At 33.1% G+C, this 18,978-nt stretch overlaps 1 protein-coding gene across 1 annotated transcript; it reads left to right on the top strand.

Annotated features, from left to right (window-relative positions):
* Positions 1-650: 650 nt before the first annotated feature.
* On the top strand, positions 651-18,490 carry LOC106712123 (uncharacterized transporter slc-17.2). Its single transcript, XM_014504572.2, has 9 exons — positions 651-806; positions 9,241-9,367; positions 11,593-11,683; positions 13,698-13,940; positions 14,958-15,129; positions 15,775-15,920; positions 16,679-16,899; positions 17,190-17,490; positions 18,061-18,490. Exons 1-9 carry the CDS (start codon positions 782-784, stop codon positions 18,253-18,255), a joined length of 1,521 nt encoding a protein of 506 aa, XP_014360058.2. The 5' UTR covers positions 651-781; the 3' UTR covers positions 18,256-18,490.
* Positions 18,491-18,978: the final 488 nt, after the last annotated feature.

The raw sequence follows: 18,978 nt of genomic DNA, 5'->3' as shown, positions 1-18,978 counted from the left end.
TTGGACATCAAATAAAAACAATATCTCGGTTGTCTGGTTACGAATAATTCAATTCTCATTACTACATTGAAAAATCTAAATAATTTTACAAGTATAATAAAGTTTGCATTATAAAGTGGGACGATATTGCAGTATTGTAAACCCAGCTACTACAAACCTAAGATGAATTGTATAAACGGAGTACATAGTAAGTAGTTAGACAGCGAAGAGGTAATTATTTAATTACGCCTAATGTTGCTTTGTTTCATTGTAATTAAATTCTCACACACATTTTAACTATATAATGTGTTCTGCAACTAGAGAATATGGTATCTTAACCTCTAACTGCTAAGTTGTTTAATGGTTATTAATGGCGATCCTTAGTAAATATTTATTTACGATCCAACATCATAATTAAGTAAAATTAAGTAAAGAGAGAAACGTCAAACTTGGCGTAAAAAAAACAAAACCATATATGGCGGCCATTACGATATTTTACTTTTTCACTTATTTTATGAAAATCATGACATAGAATGATATTGTAAAATAAGTCTATCCAAAGCTACATACACTTGACCTGCGCATGTGACATTGTTTATCGCGAATGTTGAGTGGACTAGGCTCTGTGATAGAAGTGTCACGCGAGGTGGCTACCGGCTAGGCTTTCATCGTGGAAAGGCACTGGCCCTGTGTCTACGGTAGTCGGAGGAAGGCAGGCGCGCGCGCAAGTCGCCTTACTTTTGGCGCACGCGTATAGAACCTTCGTGTATGTTCTTGTGATTTACGTGTATACTCTATAACAATGAAAGTCCATTTTAAAATATTCGGTAAGTTTTTTATTAGTATTTAAGGATTATTCTTAATGTTGATGTTTGTAACAGTGAAGTGAAGGTAGTTTAAATAAATATTAATGACGTTCTTTATGGTTATTACTATCTTTATTTTAGTAATCTATATGTATTTTAAAATTAAAGCTGAATTGATTAATAAATGTAAAAATATGCATTTAAAATGTAAGGTTGTATATTTAAATTACTTATTGCTAATTTGTGTTGTCTAGTTATCTTGAAATAGTCGTTTATTTTACAGAAAATTAATGTTAATCTGTTTCATTAAATATACAGATACGGTTTTTTCTAAATTATTGGCATGTATGTACGCAACACAATAAGAATAATCTGCATAAATGTCTTAAAGTATTTAATTTTATTTCGTCGTTATACGTCTGACAACAGGTGATGTTTGTTTAACAATGTTTATGACATTATTAATGATGATAAAATGTATTACGTTAAGATGAATCCTAACTCATAACGCTAACTTAAGTAACAACCTAATGCAGTTTTGTTTTTAAACTTTCGATGTATAAAATCGGCAAACCTGTTTGAAACTCGTAGTAATATTTAATATGGGCTTAATATATTCTTTTACAACAAAAACAATAACAAAATGCCTTATATCTTAACATTAACTCTAACAATGTAATAACAAAAAATCCAACAAAATCAGATAACATAATTTTACGAAATAACATCGATTAAAAAAATACATTTCATTTATTTTATTATGATTAGAGTTTCAAAGTATGGGGCCGCGGGTAATAATTTTTGCTGGGAATATTAACCGGATATACAAACCCAACATTGTATAAACTTTTTATGTTATATCTACAAAAAATACTTAACATAATTTTTGCTGAGTGTTGTTTTTTTGAAGACGGAGGATTAGAGTCTTCACCTATTTAAAATATTGAAGCCGACTCAAAACCTCAAAGCCAGAGAAGTTATTTAACTAGAGAAGGATCCGTTTACAGCCAATCAATTTACGATTGTTTACAAAAATCATGTCTGTTTTTGTTGGAGCAAGCTTTGAAAAAGTAAGTTTTGCAAATTCTTTCCACTCCGGTTATCAAACGACGTCTAAATAGACACACATGTTAAAATTAGTGCACAAATTTTCCTTTGTTTATAAAATATGTGTATATATATTTTTGGGACCTTTCGTGTCAATGACTCTCCATTCAAGTTATTTTAAACGTTACATCCCGACTGCCTTCTATATAACAAAATAACAATGATTTTTAATTAGGTACCTTCTGACTGCCTTCTTCTGGTAACAATATAATCGACTACGTTCATATTGATGAAAATGGCATGAAAATCACACGTTCTAAAACTGAGTTAACGCTAATAATCATCAACATTAGAAGCTTTACTTAGGCATTAATGACACTGTTTTGGGAAACTATTAAGTAAATAAAATTTAATAGCATCTTAAAGTGTCAGTATTTTTTATTTATATATTGACTACGGTCTAGTCACCCCTAAATTACGGTAGGCTCCGAGCCCCTCGGTGGGGATGTATGGTGAGCTGATGATGATAAACTCGTACCACCATAGTAACTAAGAAAAATTAAGTTAAAATCAGTCCACATACTTATGAAGAACCTTAAAATTCCTATCTTACTTCTTAATATCACTAAGTTTTAACCAAGTGAAACTAGTTAATGCATCCTAATAGCAAAAGTTGTGAGGATTTAAAACCCGTTAGAATAGACTTTGTTGATTTAAACTCCGAAACACATGTAGAAAACACTATCTCTGTTAATCAAAGCGAGTTAATGGGATGCTCATATGTTTTATACATATGTTTCGTAAATGGAAACTTGAAGTCATGGCTTAGGCGCATCCACCTCGATCATCATGTAAACATTATCTTATCCAATGATAGATTTGGCAAATAAAACATTGGCTAATTTAATATTTTGACAGTGATACTATTACGATAATTAATGGCTTAACTGTTAATTCTTTTTCGTACAATGTTGTTTTAAAGAATCCTTTAAATATAAGAGAACGTAACGCTCAACATGAAAACGTTTGGTTTTGATTTACGAACCGTATGTTTTTGAATCCAAAATCTCCGTTTAAAACATATTGATATCTTTGTGTTGTCAAAGATAATGACAGGGACGACGATATATTTTATACAGAGATTTTGGACTTTTGGAAACCCATGTTGAAAAAGATTGTGAAAATTGTGAGTTTGAAATTATATTTCTATTATATATAAAGCTAAACTAATGCTACTAAAATCTAAATAACAATAATTATGTTAATTATTTTATTCATAGTCACACACAAAGCATGGCAACACATGTACCTTAATGACCACAATAATATGCGTAGGTAACAGAAAACAATGACAATTTAATAGTGATTAATTCAAAAATGCGTACACGTCGTAGATAATTATTAAATCATACTATATCTCACTATTATTATTAATGCGATTGTTTAGATGGATGGATGGATGTTTGTTTGAAAGTATCTCCGGAACGGCTGGATCATGATGAAATTTGGCACAGATGTAGAACATAGTTTGGAAGAACACATAGGCATTTTTATTAATTTCGTGCGGACGGAGTTGCGGGCGACAGCTAATTATAATAACACATACTTACAATTACAGTTAAAATAATAAAATAAAATGTATTTTAATTTACTGATATGTAATTTAATTTGCAAAAATATATGTTTACTTCGTAACGTGATAAATGATAATGAATAATAGAGATTTTCTTTTTAAAATATATCACGATTTTTCATTGTTATAAGTAGGTATAATCCTTTATTGTCGTCTTCGCCCATTTAACTTAGCTAAGTATTAGCTAAGTTGTCCTCACAAATAAATAACAATATGAGTTGTCTGCGGAAAATGTTTATGTCGTTTTAGTTTAACCAACAGAGGTCAACGTTTTTCTTTTCTTTCTAAAACTGGGGTTCGGTTTAAAGAAAACTCGAAAAACAAAAGAGAAAGGGCACTGATATGTACTTTATTATTACCGCTTTCCTTTGCTATAATTTTACGATAAAATGATATATTATCCAAATAAATACAAAAACTTTAATAATACTAAATAACAATAAAAATCATGTCAAAGCATTTTCTCGTTTATTGTGAATTGACCTTTAAATAAAATATATTCAATATATCGGCCTTGATAACGAGTAGAATCTAAACATATCAAGATGTGGAATTTCCCTGTCATTTATAAAATCTTCGTAATTTTATCTTAAACAGATCCATTTGATACGTAATCATGCCTCTGCCGAAACATTATTGTTGCTATTTCATATTTTATAAGAAGAATGAAAGGGATAACACTATGTTTTCACAGATATTGAACAGTCATAATATAATAGATAATTTTCTTTATCACTGGAAAAAGTTGCTTGTTTTTACGCCTTGCGAAGGTTTGTATGTGTTATTTCCTTCTACAAAAGATCTTTCGATAGGATTTGTAATTGTGTTATTGTTGTACTACAACACAATTTAACAATTGCGTTTTGCAAAACGTATTCGTCATAATGTGTTCACTACACCACAACAAATTAATTTGACATGGTGTTCGCAATCGAATGCACATTTTGTATAACCGAGTCTTCACATTGATGAAACATTAACGTAAAAATATTGTTAATACACATTTAATGGATTTTTTAAACTATTTTTAAACTGTATTATAATGTTCGTTTATTGACAGAATATTGGTTTCAAAACGTATTTTTATTAAAATGTTTCGAGGGTTTAAATGCACGATGATAAATCTGTTGTATAAAAAGTATCAGTAAGGTATAGAGGAAAAAAAGAGTGATTATGCAAATATATACGCGAAATTTCAAGGAATGAGGCTCACCTTAACGAATAAAAATATCAAACGAAACAAACAAATACTTATCAGGGTCGTATAAGTAAAATGATTTTCCTTATAAACTGTGACAAGAAAAAGGTGATTTATTTACTTATACATAACGTTTATTTTTAGAGACTTTCAAAAGGATTATTAAACATGTCAAAAATTATTTTCTAACATATCCTGTTTTATTTTTATTTCCCTCAATAATACGTAAAATAATATTGGCCGCCTGAATTCGCTGAAATAGCTAAGCGACCGCTACCCATAGACACCTGTAATTGTAGATACATTGCCTTTAATCAACGGAGGAGCGGACGCACATAAAGAGGATATTTTCCCTTCCTCCGCGTCCCCTCCTCCGCCAAATCCACATACCTTTCCCATCATCTTAGTTTTCTTTGACTTTTTACTTTCTGGCATAGCATTAATTATAGTTAGAGTACATATTATTCTTCTATACATTAAGGTGCTGTACGAGTATTACGATTTCCAATAGTAGGAAAAATAATCTCGAACTATTGAGGCGGAACTATAAAGTATCGAATTTATCACGTGATCTTATAACAAGTATATAGTTATCTAGTCAGGGCAAATAACTAGGCGGAATTAATATTGCAATTTAGATGTTTTAACGACAATACTCCAAGGTGGACTTGTGTTCATGGAAAGACAAATACTGTACTAACATTGAAAATTACTCTCTGATTGAAGTATGAAAAGGACTTCTTTTCGTCAAATTCTCACTCACTCTTAGTGGATCATAGAGATTTTTAACCGCAACTTTTATCATTTCCTGAAAATATGTCAAAAGGATATCTTTTCATATCCCATATCAGAAAGGCTACATACTGCCTGGCCTGGGTGTTTTGTTTGGCCATAATTGTGCTTGTAAAATAAAAATGAATGAATGATCATGTAACATATTTCCATACACTTGTAATTGTGAATTAAAATTTGAAGTGGGCCTCACCGTTAGTGCATTTAATTAGTTTCTTATAAGAATTCGCGTTCGACATCTGTCAGGTAATTGGTGAGTATACAGCGGCGCCGACGGGATGAGATTAACTTCGACTTTTAAGAGACAGGACCTGTCGAGCACGCGCATTCTCTTTTCACATATAAACGAAAAATATGCCCTAAATTTGTTCGGGATGCTAAATGCGTTCATAAAAACAATTTTACGTAAGTGTTGGCACATGTATGATTATCATATATGCCACCAGAAGCAAAAATAGCTGATTTTTTTAAAATTAAAACGTCGGATTGTCTAGTCCGTTTATCTATAGTCGAAGGTGGTGGCTTGTGGTGTGTGGTGTGTGGTGAGCGTGGTCGCGACGGCGCCGGCGCCCGATCAGTTTGCATTCTTCACTTTCACCGGACACCGCCGCCATGACCAACATGTAAACACCGTTATGCAAATATCCGACGTCTCGAGCTCGGATCAGGATGGTCTTAGTTAATTTTCAATTATTTTATAAAAAAGAACGAAGTTCCTTTCGATTAATTAGTGAAGGAACCAATGTTTATTCTATGAATAAAAAACTTCATTACATTTTATTTCTATAAATTTTATTTATATATTGTCACGTCGTTGCCATGGTGAAGTAGCGCTCATTCGTCGTTAACATACTTACTATAGCAAAAAGTGTCGTGACAACTTTTCGTAAGAATTTTTTCCGTCTAGCCCCCTTTAACAACGCGCGATAAGGAACTTCGTTCCAATCGTTCCAAAAACGATTTAGTTATTAATAATCATATTCAGAGTCATTTAAGCAGTCCCTTAGTGTCTACTTCTACTACTTAATCTACATTTAGCAACTCTCTAAACGACGATCATTGTGGGGGTAAGCTTCCGTAATGTAGCTATATTCCTCCTTAACTCTTAAATAGATTTCTTAGTAGACGTAAAAAATATTAGGTTGTTTTTATTTTATACATAATATTTAATCGATCAAAAAATATTTTATAAGATTAAAGCCATGACATTAAAAAGATTACGCGTTTTTTTTTTCACTGAAGACTCAAGCAATTCTGAGAACAGTATCAATAAATGGAATATGGTATGTTTTTACCTCTTTGCAACTGCAAATATAAACATGCGATTCAAATGTCAAAGCTTGTTGCTAAGAAAGGGCATATAAACATTTTTACATTGCTCATTTACTGAGATGGGTGCAAACTAGTTTAAATTCCAAGGACAGAAATAACCTTTGCAAGTATTAAAAATATTCTACGATTACACTTAATATAATCGTCTAAAATAAATTTTACTTAAATGAAACTATACTTAATTTTTTACAAACTATATTCTCAATTTTCAATATGTTTATCTAAGCGGTTACATGCTTATAATTATTACATAAAAGCGATAAAAAATATGTTGTAAAACGGTGTCAATAAACTTTCCTTATTGAGTTTTAATTTGTTTGGGGTCATAAAAAATTCATCATATTATGTACGTGTATCAACACGTAATTCCAATCATTTCGATATTTCCAATAAATAGTGTATTACGATATAGAGTTTTCTTATAATAATTTTATTCTTAGTACGTATACATCGTTTGATATAAATAGCAATAATGTATTTCAAATTGCATTCTATATTGCAAAATACCGCAACAACATATCGCGGACAGGTTAATTTAGACTCCATTATTTATTGTGCTATGTAGGTAGTAGCGAACAGTTAAATAGAGTGGACGTAGGAATATAATCACAGTAAATACCCCAACTGACAATGGCTTTGTTGTGAGATAGATAAACACACTTATCAATGAAAATTAGCGACATTTATTAAATAATTAACTACACTGAATTGAACAAGAGTACATAAGCATAATAGATAAACGTTACGCACAAATTTTTAAATTATATTGCTTTTTTTTATATAGTGATAGAAGGTGACCAAGCAGCTACCTGATACCGCAGATAACGAAGCGACTGCTCCTTATATACATGGCCAATAAGTAATGATTTCTTTGAATATTCTATGTTATATATATTCAATGCAAGAAATAGTTATTAAAGTGATATAATTTAAGTGTTAAGTTATTCATTATTTGTAGGACGTCAGCTTATATACGTCCCCAAAGAGTTGCTATTGCCAACCTTAAATTAAGGGATTTGATTTTTAATTTTGTTTCTATTAATCCGGAAAATTCTAGACATAATTGTAAAGGAACATTTAAATCTCACTACGAATGATTGCGCTATGTTTTTGCGTTATGCAATATTTTGGTCACGGCCACTAGATGTTACGTTCTACGCACGCTATAACATAGCCATCTACGATATTAAAAAAAACATAATTTACAGAATTTTAATTGTTTATAATCATTGTTTTTTAAGAGTTAACGGGATTTTTTTTATATTTATGTTATGATCGACTCTAATCTATTATATTTTGTTAATTATCAATGGGTTTAAATATTAAGTGCATATTATTCGGATCAGTTGATTATAACTAGTCAGAACGTATCTGTGAAGGCGCACTTCCTGCTATAAGAATGCAGTAAAGCATAAAAAACATGCGAATAAAATGATTACGGACTTAGATCGCTAGGGTTACAAAAATTTACTTAACAATTTTTATTAAATAAAAAACTTGAAAGGTGTCAAGGGACACCCGGATGGAACGAAGTTCCTTTCGATTAATTAGTGAAGGAACCAATGTTTATTCTATGAATAAAAAACTTAAGTCTTCACAAGAAGTACATTTTATTTCTATGAATTTTCGTTATATATTGTCACGTCGTTGCCATGGTGAAGTAGCGCTTATTCGTCGTTAACATACTATAGCAAAAAGTGTCGTGACAACTTTTCGTAAGAATTTTTTCCGTCTAGCCCCCTTTCACAACGCGCGATAAGGAACTTCGTTCTAATCGTTCCAATAACTAGTTATTACAAGTTAGGCGAACACCTTATTAAAAGATAGGCGAATTATGGCATGATGAAAAGGATGACAATTTATTGGCAATGAAAAACTTCAGGTAGTGTCAATTGCATGAAATATATTTTAAATGAATATTTTTGTATGTACATTAAGTCGTGGCGTGATTGTTTTAAGGCGACTTTTAGCCTAACCTTCCTCAATAATCGGGATGTGAGAAGGGAAATCAATATTAAAATTCTAATTGATTTTATCCGCAAATTAACATGATTAATCTCTTTAACTTATTACTTATAGATTTCTCTCAAATCAAAACGATATTTGGGCTGACAGAACTAGTCCGTGCGTTTGATCTGTCGATCATCAGCTTTCCCTTTCGCATCGGCAAAGACGTTTAATTACGCGGCTCGTCTCGTATCTGGAGTAAGAGTGCAATGATCTGAAATCAAAGCCGTCAATGTCGTGATATTGACATTGTTTCGAAAGTTCCCATTCCAAGAAAATACTTTCAGATTTTTGTCTAGGTCGTTCATAAGGACGTTAACAAAATAGCTTTATGTTTATTTTTTTATGGAATCATAATCAAATAGTTGATTTTTCTTTCCTCGTTTGTTTTATCTATTTCTATTGTATTTTTTTTTACATAAATGAATGTATATTTGTTGTTGTAGATGTGGTGCCCGCGCGGTTCAGCGTGGCGATCATGTTGTTCTTTGCCTGCTGGGTCAATTACATGATGAGGGTCAACATGAGTGTCAACATCATTGCCATGGTACCGGATGATGCTAAAACTACATCGTAAGTACTTTATAATGATAAGTAATACAGCTGAATATTCCTTGCTGACACGAATGCATTTTTACATCAATCAGTTTTATTTAAACTTAAAATCTAATTGAAAGTTGTTCGACATAATTTAGAGGTGTTTATCATACATAAATTCGTTGTAACAATTTACACAACGTTATCTTTCAAATCAATTTGATTTTGATAATTAACTAAGTGGCAATCACTTAGAATTCATTAAAGAAAAAAATATTAATACTAAATGAAGAAAAATAAAAGACAGGACGTTCACAAATAAGGAAATATTTATCAAACAGTGCGACTTCAAAGAATCAACAATTTGCAAGGTTAGCTGGATCGCAATCTTTTAAGTTTATTAAACATAGTCTATTGCAAAATACGACAGCTTTATGACACAAACGATATCGACAGACAGAAAAACACTTTAAATAATTTGTTAGCGTATTCAATCATCATTCTCGCGTCTTAGAGGTTCTATTACGGTGTCTTCTATTTAAACTAGTGGTCGTCCACGACTTCGTCAGCGCAGAAAAAACTAGCATATAATATGTCCGAATGCATTAGTTGTCTTCCAGTCAAAGTCCCGTCAAAATGCAAATACATATACGCAATTGTAGTTTTAGTTTCACGTCGTAAAACTTGTACCTACATTTAAATATTCTTTTCTTCTTGGCTTTGTCTTACACTTTGTTTTATCAAATGAAACCTGATGAATGATATCACTATATTTATCCACGTTGTAACCTAAGTAATATGTACATTTTGCAACATTAGGTTTTCCCCTTGAAAATAACGTAGACAATAAAAACACGTTTTAATGAAGATGCCTCTTCGGAGGCCTTAAGGAGCGGCGATCATAAAAGATGTTAATGTTTTTTATCTGACGAAATTCAGTTTGATAGCAATTTTTTTAAAACAAAATTGCACTGTTTACTTCGTGACGTTTTACAAATGTATTAATTCATTGTTTATCTTTAATCTTAAAATATATGGACGGGAAAGGGGAGTGAATTTGGCGGAAGGGGGGACGCATAGGAAGGAGAAATATCCTCTTTCTGTGCGTCCCCTTCTCTGTTGATTAAAAGTAGGCAACGCATCTGCATTTTGTGGATGTCTATGGGCAACGGTTGCCTCGCTATTGCGGCGAATCCAGGTGGCCGTTTGCTCGTTTGCCACCTTATGATATAAAAAAAATGTGATCGAAAATGTTTCCATGTATTTTTTTATCAAAGAAATCGTAGATATGCACTTACAACTGTAATATGGTAACTACGATTTGTCACAAACTTTGAACCTTGAAAGTTCAAAGTTTGTAAACAAATGTTAGCATAACACGTTAGTTTCGTTTTTGCGTCTGTTTGTCGAGTGAAGGGTTTAGTATAACGGTCACTTCGGTACAGCCGCCGCGTCATTGCTATGAAGGTCTACATGTTATGACGGAAGGCGTCAGAGGTTAAGCCGTCAAAAGTTATGCTCAATTATTTATACTAGGAAATAATGTAGCAAAATAACTATTTTTTGATGAAATGTTAGATTAACGCGATTACCTCACGACAAAGCTTTTTTGGTCGAGAATGACTTTTGCTTGTTTTTTGTAAAACACATTGTTAACTATCTTAGTTTGATTATAAGCGACTGTAGATGTCTGGTTTGGAAACAAGAAGCGTGGCTGTAAGCAGAGCCGGGTAAACGAACACGCCACGCCGCTTCATTGCATTCACATCTTCAACACAAGCTTCCGATGGATACGGACTTGTTTCATACATTTTCTATTAATCTGATGTCATATTTTTATTTGACTATAACCGTTGGTTTCTGAAACCAAAATCTCCTTTTAAAACATATTGATATCTCTGTTTTGTCAAAGATAATGACAGGGATGACGTTATGTTTTATACAGAGATTTTGGTCTCAGAAATCTACGGCTTACCGTAGATTTCTGAGACCAAAATTACAAAACTACTTATAGTTAATTAATAACTGAAGAGTGAAATACAGTAGAGTAGAATAAAGTCCAACTTTGACAGAAAGAAAAGAGCAACAGAACCTCTACATTCATAAATATATTTCGATAAGAATATTTCGTGTAAATTATTCCAGCTAACATTTAATTACATCAAAAACAACACAATAATTTTCCTCTAACTTTATCGGACATTAGAGGTGGTAATAATATGGTATTAGCAGCACTTTTGTATCGTTGTTATTGTTCGCAGAGTGAAAAGCGAGTGCGAGGCCATCGCCAACAACGACAGCGCAACAAACAACGTCACTACAACGCTGATCGCGAAACATCATCTGCGACAGGTACAATATTATTATACCTACGTTTCAGTTATAATCGACGACCACTGATTTCAATAAATGGATAGGCGATTGGTTGGGAATGACGGCTTTTGTTTCGTGTCGATTTAAACGCGCTTGTTGATGTTACATGATAGTTAATTCTATCATATTATTGATTAGAATCAACACCAACGCTACAAACCACTTGAATTAGCGCAAAAATGGCAAAATGAAATAGGGACATAAAACTATGTCTATTCATAGAAGTCGACGACTCATTTAGGGTCCATAGTCGAATTAAGTAAACAGAGGAACGTCAAAACTTTATATGGCGGCGATTATCATTTTTCACTTTTTCAGTAAAAAATTTTTGTGTCATGAAGTGGGTGTTTCGCGTGTTGCCGGCCTACCAATCAATCGGCCTAATGGGATTTTTTCCCATTTGGCCGATTGCTACCAGAGAATCGAAAAATATCCCATCGGGCCGATTGATCTGTAGGCTAGAGATACATCGTATATTTTATAAATTTACTAAAAGAAAATACATATTGATCTTAAAAGAATTTATCTGCGTCTGTAACATAAAACAATTTAAATAATTTCAAGCTGCGCCAATAACAATTTCATTATTTCAAAACGCATTGCGACCTGAATATTCATATGTACGAGTATTACGACTTTAACAATGGCGCCCCGTGTCGATAATGTTCGCGCCAAGCTCATGTACTCAGCTTACCGTGCGTTTTCACTGCCGTAACACCTGCCACAAAAACATATCCATCTCTCTAATTACCTGTGAAAAAATAGAGATAGTCAAAATATATTTGTATAAGTAAATATGCATTGGAAACACAGGGTTATTGACATACTTTGTGATGAAATATGTAGAGTACACTCATACTTTAAATATTCCAATTTAAACAAATCATTTCTTTCAGTTCATTAGCCTTATTGTAATTTTTTTTATCGTTTTCGTTGATGTTTAGATTCGTATAAAGTGGCCAGTTCTTTTACAGTAATATTTGTTATTTATTGTCCTTGTACTGTTTATAAAGTTGTATTTGTAACCTATTTTAACCTAACCTGAGCAGGGATAGGAATTGTTAATTTTAATTAGCTTTAAATGTATACTTTCCTTTTTTAATTACACGGATTAAACCCAAGCTCAACGAACAACTATGAGATATAAATCACTAACCTAAATGTTTTCTACAGAAGAATTTTGCCCGCCCTAATACAACTTACAATAAAAATGTTCTATTTGGCTACTACAAAAGAAACATCTAGCTTTGATTAAAATCTTAGAGATCACATGGAGAGCAATGATTAAATACCTTTTTACATTTTGACATTGACATAATCTGAAGGTTATTGTTCGCACGTGGTAACCTTTATCAATTTTTTTGACTCGTGATACGCAAGATCAAATAAATTGTCAAGTATTCAAGTGCTGAGTGAATCATGACGTCACAACACTATATTATAGACTTAAGTATTCAAATAAAAGATAAGGTAATCATTGCAAATACTCTGATAGCTACACTTGATGTCAGATGAAGTGATACAAACATTATTTGATACTAGTTGATTCGACTTCCTTATCAAAGATTACTAACTTGTGACACGCTTATTTCTTTTTATCAAAAATGTATACTTCCTTGTTATTATTACATGTAAAGATTCATACATACAACGATATATATACAACCACTGGGTGTAACAATATTTCTAGCGCATTGCCTGGGGTGCTCATTATTCAAATCATGGAATTTTTCATATTAAACACAAACATCGCGTGCTTCTTGCTTGATTATCATTTGTGTATTATGCAATGAATTAATTTAGAAAAAGTCCTTAATAACCGAGTATCTTTTAATGCGGTTTGAATGTTATTTTCCTTTGTTTTAAAGGGGGGTAGACAAGTAGTGTTCAAGGCAAATAATGAGACAATCCACGCAATGTACTTTTTTCCTGAAGTGTATTTTGTTAGTGCAATTTTAACCCGATTTTAACAACAAAAAAATTATATTTCCAGCCTGATGGTGTGGTTACATTCAACTGGACAGCGCAGCAACAGGCTTATGTACTATCAGGTTACTTCTGGGGGTACGCGATCACGTCATTAGTGGGGGGCACGGCGGCCGAGCTATGGGGTCCTCGCAACGTGGTCTTCATCACTATGCTGATCAGCGCGGTCCTGACCACCCTGTCCCCGCAGGCTGCGAGATTACATTTCATGGTCCTGGTCGCAGCTCGCTTCATCATCGGTTTGTCAGCTGTAAGTGTGTTATTTACCTTCTTTTCAATTTGTTTTCTTTTATACTGCACTTTCAGTAATAGTGTTTATACAGCTGTTTCATATCGCATATTGTAGTTTTATTATTCTAAATTTATATTAGTAAAGCGCCTGTTGGTAATCGTGTGTCTGGGTTTTCTATAGCCACAAGAGCCATTCGTTCGTAGGTCAACAATGTTTGTACAGTCAGAACGAGCTCTGTTCTAGGTAATAACGGTGCAGTATGCATTTAATAATATCTAGGTCATATAATAGTGTTGATAACTAAACAAACTATGTTTCGCAAAAGGCAATTTCTAATTAAATACTTTTAAAGACAACTGTTTTAAACAATGCCACCGGTTGTTGTTAAATAATTTGATACGTTTACACGAGAGATAAGATAATTAACAGTTTTTATTCTTCTCGTAGATTACTTATGCGTAGGATTAAATTTAATCTATTTGAAAACACACTACTGATTTTATAAGTTAACAAAGTACAACATGCTTTTATTATCATAATAAACGAGTTTAAATTAGGAAAAGGCGTTGTCAAAACAAATTCGTAAGTTGTAATATAAAATCTTACTTATCTAATATCATAAATGCGAATGTTTGGATGGATGGATGGATGTTTCTTTGTTTGAAGGTATCTCCGGAACAGGTAAACGGATCTTGCTAAATTTGGCACAGATTTAGTGCAGTTTGGAAGAAAACATAGGCTATTAATAAAGTTTTTACTCCGCGCGGATCTAGTCGCGACTGCTAGTTGAAAGCTAAAGGATGGAATTTGATTTACATACTGCTGAAATTGATTTAATAACGGACAGAATTTCAGGTTAGGGCTGCTAATATTTAAGGAACATAGTCCTGAAGCTGAAGCGAAAGTAAACGCCATCTAGTGACATCTTACTGTGTTCATATCTCACTAAACTTTTATTGTCAGTGGGAAAGGCCTACATCGAGTCCCTGTGCCGTTAGTTTAAAATATAAATTTTGAGAATTCATTTATTTCCAGGGTTTCCTGTTTCCGGCTCTACACGCGCTGGTGGCACACTGGGCGCCACCGGCGGAGAAGGGCAAGTTTGTAAGCGCTCTGCTTGGCGGGGCCATCGGTACCGTAGTAACCTGGTCCCTCACCGGACCCGTTATTGAGAACTTTGGCTGGGACTTCGCTTTCTACATACCCGGTGAGTGTTAATACAACTCAAGAGTAAAAAAATAGCAAGTTTTTCGATAACGGTGTGAACCAACGGTATATACGGTAAAATTATAACAATAAGAATTACTTTTACGTTATTTTTTAAATATTACGTTAGTAAGTTTAACTTATATAATCTAGCAAAAATCACTAAAAAAAAAAAAAAAAAGACGGTAGTTCGCCAGTTATATGACATTTTCTGTCTATTGTCTATATTATTGGGATTCTCAAAATAATTTCCATTTTTCTTTTGCTTCCAAATTCGTATAACATCTATTTGTATTCTTTTAGCAATGCGTTATAGTGTAAGTGTTAGGTTGAAGCTTAGGAAACTAATTAGGTATCACAAACAGTTACTGGACTTTCTTTCGTATTTAAATTCAAAACGTATGTATTCAATCGTTTTCTAAATTGCTTCATTTTTCAATCCTGTGTTTTAGATTTCTCAATTAGAAATTTATTCGAAATTAAAAATTATTTTAATACAACATTATATTTTTTAATTTGCCATAGGTGACTTTTTCGTCTTAGTAATCATAGAAATTTTAAAAATACTTGATATTAAGCCAAAAAGGTAGAATTCCAATCAATATAGTCCGATGTTCGTTCGTTTTGTGATTATATTCTGTCGTAGGTTTCATAGCGACGGTGTGGTGCGCCCTTTGGTGGTTCCTCGTGTATGACTCCCCGGTGCAACATCCCCGCATCTCAGACAAGGAGAAGCAATACATTCTTGAAGCGATCGGCGACAAAGTCAATCAAAGTACTAAGGACACTAGGGTAAGACTTGCTAAGTGCTATAAAGATAAACAGGGCCCTATTACTAAGGCCTAATAGATCGCTCGAGAGCCCCCAGTATGGTGTAAGATCTGTGTAATATTAATGAAAAAATTGCAAAAAATCACTCTTTAAGAAATTTTAATGTCCTATACGTTACTTATCGTGGGTTTCTAAGACCAAAATCTCCGTTTAAAATATATTGTTATCTCTGTTTTGTCCAAAATAATGACAAGGATGACGATTTTAGTCTCAGAAACTAACGGTTATTGATATACAGTTCCTACATTCAAACAAGTGATTCGAATTCTCGTTTAACTGGGTAAATGAATAAATATGGATAGTTGATATAATAATAGTACTGAGGCATTTAATAATGAATACTTGTAAGTGAATAGAATATGTATGAAATTTCTGGCTAAGTATATAATTGTTATTAATAAGAATTATAGTCATAGTTTATGAGATATTAGTTACAATTATTTAATTATAAAATCATAAAATAAATTATATTATTTCTATACAGCATTATCCATTTATTTATTGCATAAATATTAAGAGGATTTTTATAATTTCGGTTACCGTCCGATCGACTTTGACCTTCGTTGACGTTGACGTTTGACGAACTAAACAGTTTTTTTAGTTCGACTACCAGGAGGGTAAAGTTTTTCACGGTTAGGTCAATTTAATTGTATGCTGGAGTGTTTTTCTTTAATTAACTATTACTTGTTTTCTGTATTAACAATGACTTTTACATTTAGATCGTGCCGCCTTTCAAAAGTATATTGACATCGTTCCCGTTCCTTGCGATGGTGGTGCTGCACTACGGCAACAACTGGGGGCTGTACTTTGTGATGACCGCCGCGCCCAAGTTCGTGTCGAGCGCGCTCGGCTTCAACCTGACGTCGACGGGCACGCTCTCCTCGCTCCCATATCTGGCTAGGATGATATTCTCGTTGATCTTTGGTGCTATCGGTGACAGGTGAGCAAAGTTATTGTTAAAATTTATTATAATAACGGTGTCTAAAGCAGACTGTTAATTTAGTTAAAAATGGTTGTACGAGTAATTACATGACACAAAGAGGCAGAATATTATATATTGACACCGCTCGCTTTAAATTCGTTATTTAGGCATGTCTCTTTGGTTTAGTAATTTAATACAGTGAATACCAAGTTCTGTTAGCTTTTTATTGTTTTCATTGAAACTATTATCAATTAGGTAGAGAAGATCTCTAAGATAAACCTATTCTTTAATTTCATCTTTTTTTTCAGAATTGTCAAACAAAATGTGGTCTCCACAACATTTATGAGGAAGTTCTTCTGTCTATTCTCTCACGTATTACCTGGTCTCTTGCTGATCGGTCTGGGGTACACTGGCTGCGCTCCTATCCTCTCTGTCGCACTGATCACGTTCTCCATGGGCTCGAATGGTGCCGCGACTCTCACTAACCTCGTCAATCATCAAGACCTGGCGCCGAACTTCGCTGGTACACTGTACGGTATTGCTAATGGTATCGGAAACACCGCAGGCTTTGTCACACCTTTGGTCACCGCGCACTTCACTAAGAACGGGGTAAGTAGAGTTTCTAGTTCGGGCATGTTGAATGTATAAATGGAAATGGATTTAAAATCCATTAAAAGAGTTGGTACGCTGATCTAGATTGATGATAACAAAAACTAATACTATACTAAAATAAAAACAAAATAATTATTTGAAGAACCTTGTTAGGTTTTTAGGCTTAGGTTATAACCGAAGGCTAAAAACAGACAAAGACGAAAGTGTGGAGAGAAGAGAGACAAAAGTGTGTTAGGCTCTTGATAGGTGATCACAGATAACAATTTCAAATCGTCTTTTATTGGAACGAAGTTCCTTATCGCGCGTTGTGAAAGGGGGCTAGACGGAAAAAATTCTTACGAAAAGTTGTCACGACACTTTTTGCTATAGTAACCATGGCAACGACGTGGCAATATATAACGAAAATTCATAGGAACTTCGTTCCATCCGGGTGTCCCTTGACACCTCTCAAGTTTTTTTGTATTTTTTTCTTAGATCGCACATAATCTCAAAACATGGTATGGTTTATCTATGCCATATTTTTAGGCAAGTCTTTCTCTAGACATATAAATACTTTTTTTGTTACAGAATGGTTTCGCAGAATGGCGGCCTGTATTCTTCACTGGTGCATCTTTATACATAGCATCGGCTGTATACTTCATTATATTCGGGACAGGCGTCACTCAGCAGTGGAACTACGTCGCGCCTGCAGAAGAGGAAGAAGACAAAAGACCGAGCGCCAACACAACGGATACCACAGTCACTATTCCTGTTAAGACATAAGCGTATTTCTAAGCTAAATATCGTTTAACACTTTCAGTGACAGTTTTTTTTGTATAAACACGTTCAATGCCACTATTTCTTTTTTTATCAATGTAAGTTCGACAATGGTTGTGGTTTTGAACGTTGTTATAATCCGAAGTATCAATCCGCAGTGTCAACGTCTTCACATAGCGTTTATGTTGTCATCTCTATTCTATTCAAGGAAAATAAGAGAGACCACTATTTTTATTAAGTTGTCAAAACATTTTCGATACTTGAGTTTTAAATTTTACCTAACGATTTTACCTTAATTTATGAAAACATACAAATAACATTATTTCTAGTACTTTTTTAATGACGCATATAATTTCAGTATCTTTTTTATTTTTAAAAGTTGTTATTTTTTTAAAATATCTAGTGAGATTGCATACTAAATAGAATGTATCAGTGACATGAACAATTTTTGTTACGTATTTTAGTTCAAAAAAATTAAATGTAATATGAGTTAGCCTAATATTTTTTTTTAATTTCTACACTATGGTTTAATACAAATGTTGCGGTCAGTAGAATTGCCGTTTGTTGTCATTCGTAAGGATAATTCATACTCGGCCAAATTCTTGCTTCTTGTTAACATGAAGTAAATAGAACGTAATGATAAGATTTTAATTGTTGTATTTACAAATACATATACAATTTACATATACAAATTCGTTTTCATTGCTGAGACAATGGTACAGAAATATA

This window comes from Papilio machaon, chromosome 15 (assembly GCF_912999745.1).
Source record: "Papilio machaon chromosome 15, ilPapMach1.1, whole genome shotgun sequence".
NCBI classification, from domain to species: Eukaryota; Metazoa; Arthropoda; class Insecta; order Lepidoptera; family Papilionidae; genus Papilio; species Papilio machaon.
This window is presented reverse-complemented; position numbering and strand designations above follow the sequence as displayed.

What these genes read in the sequence shown, in the direction of transcription:
- LOC106712123 (XM_014504572.2), top strand. Translation starts at nt 782, where the DNA reads ATGAAAGTCCATTTTAAAATATTCG. An exon ending in AGTCCATTTTAAAATATTCG is followed by an intron (nt 807 to 9,240) that starts GTAAGTTTTTTA and finishes TTGTTGTTGTAG; the next exon opens with ATGTGGTGCCCGCGCGGTTC. An exon ending in CGCACTTCACTAAGAACGGG is followed by an intron (nt 17,491 to 18,060) that starts GTAAGTAGAGTT and finishes TTTTTGTTACAG; the next exon opens with AATGGTTTCGCAGAATGGCG.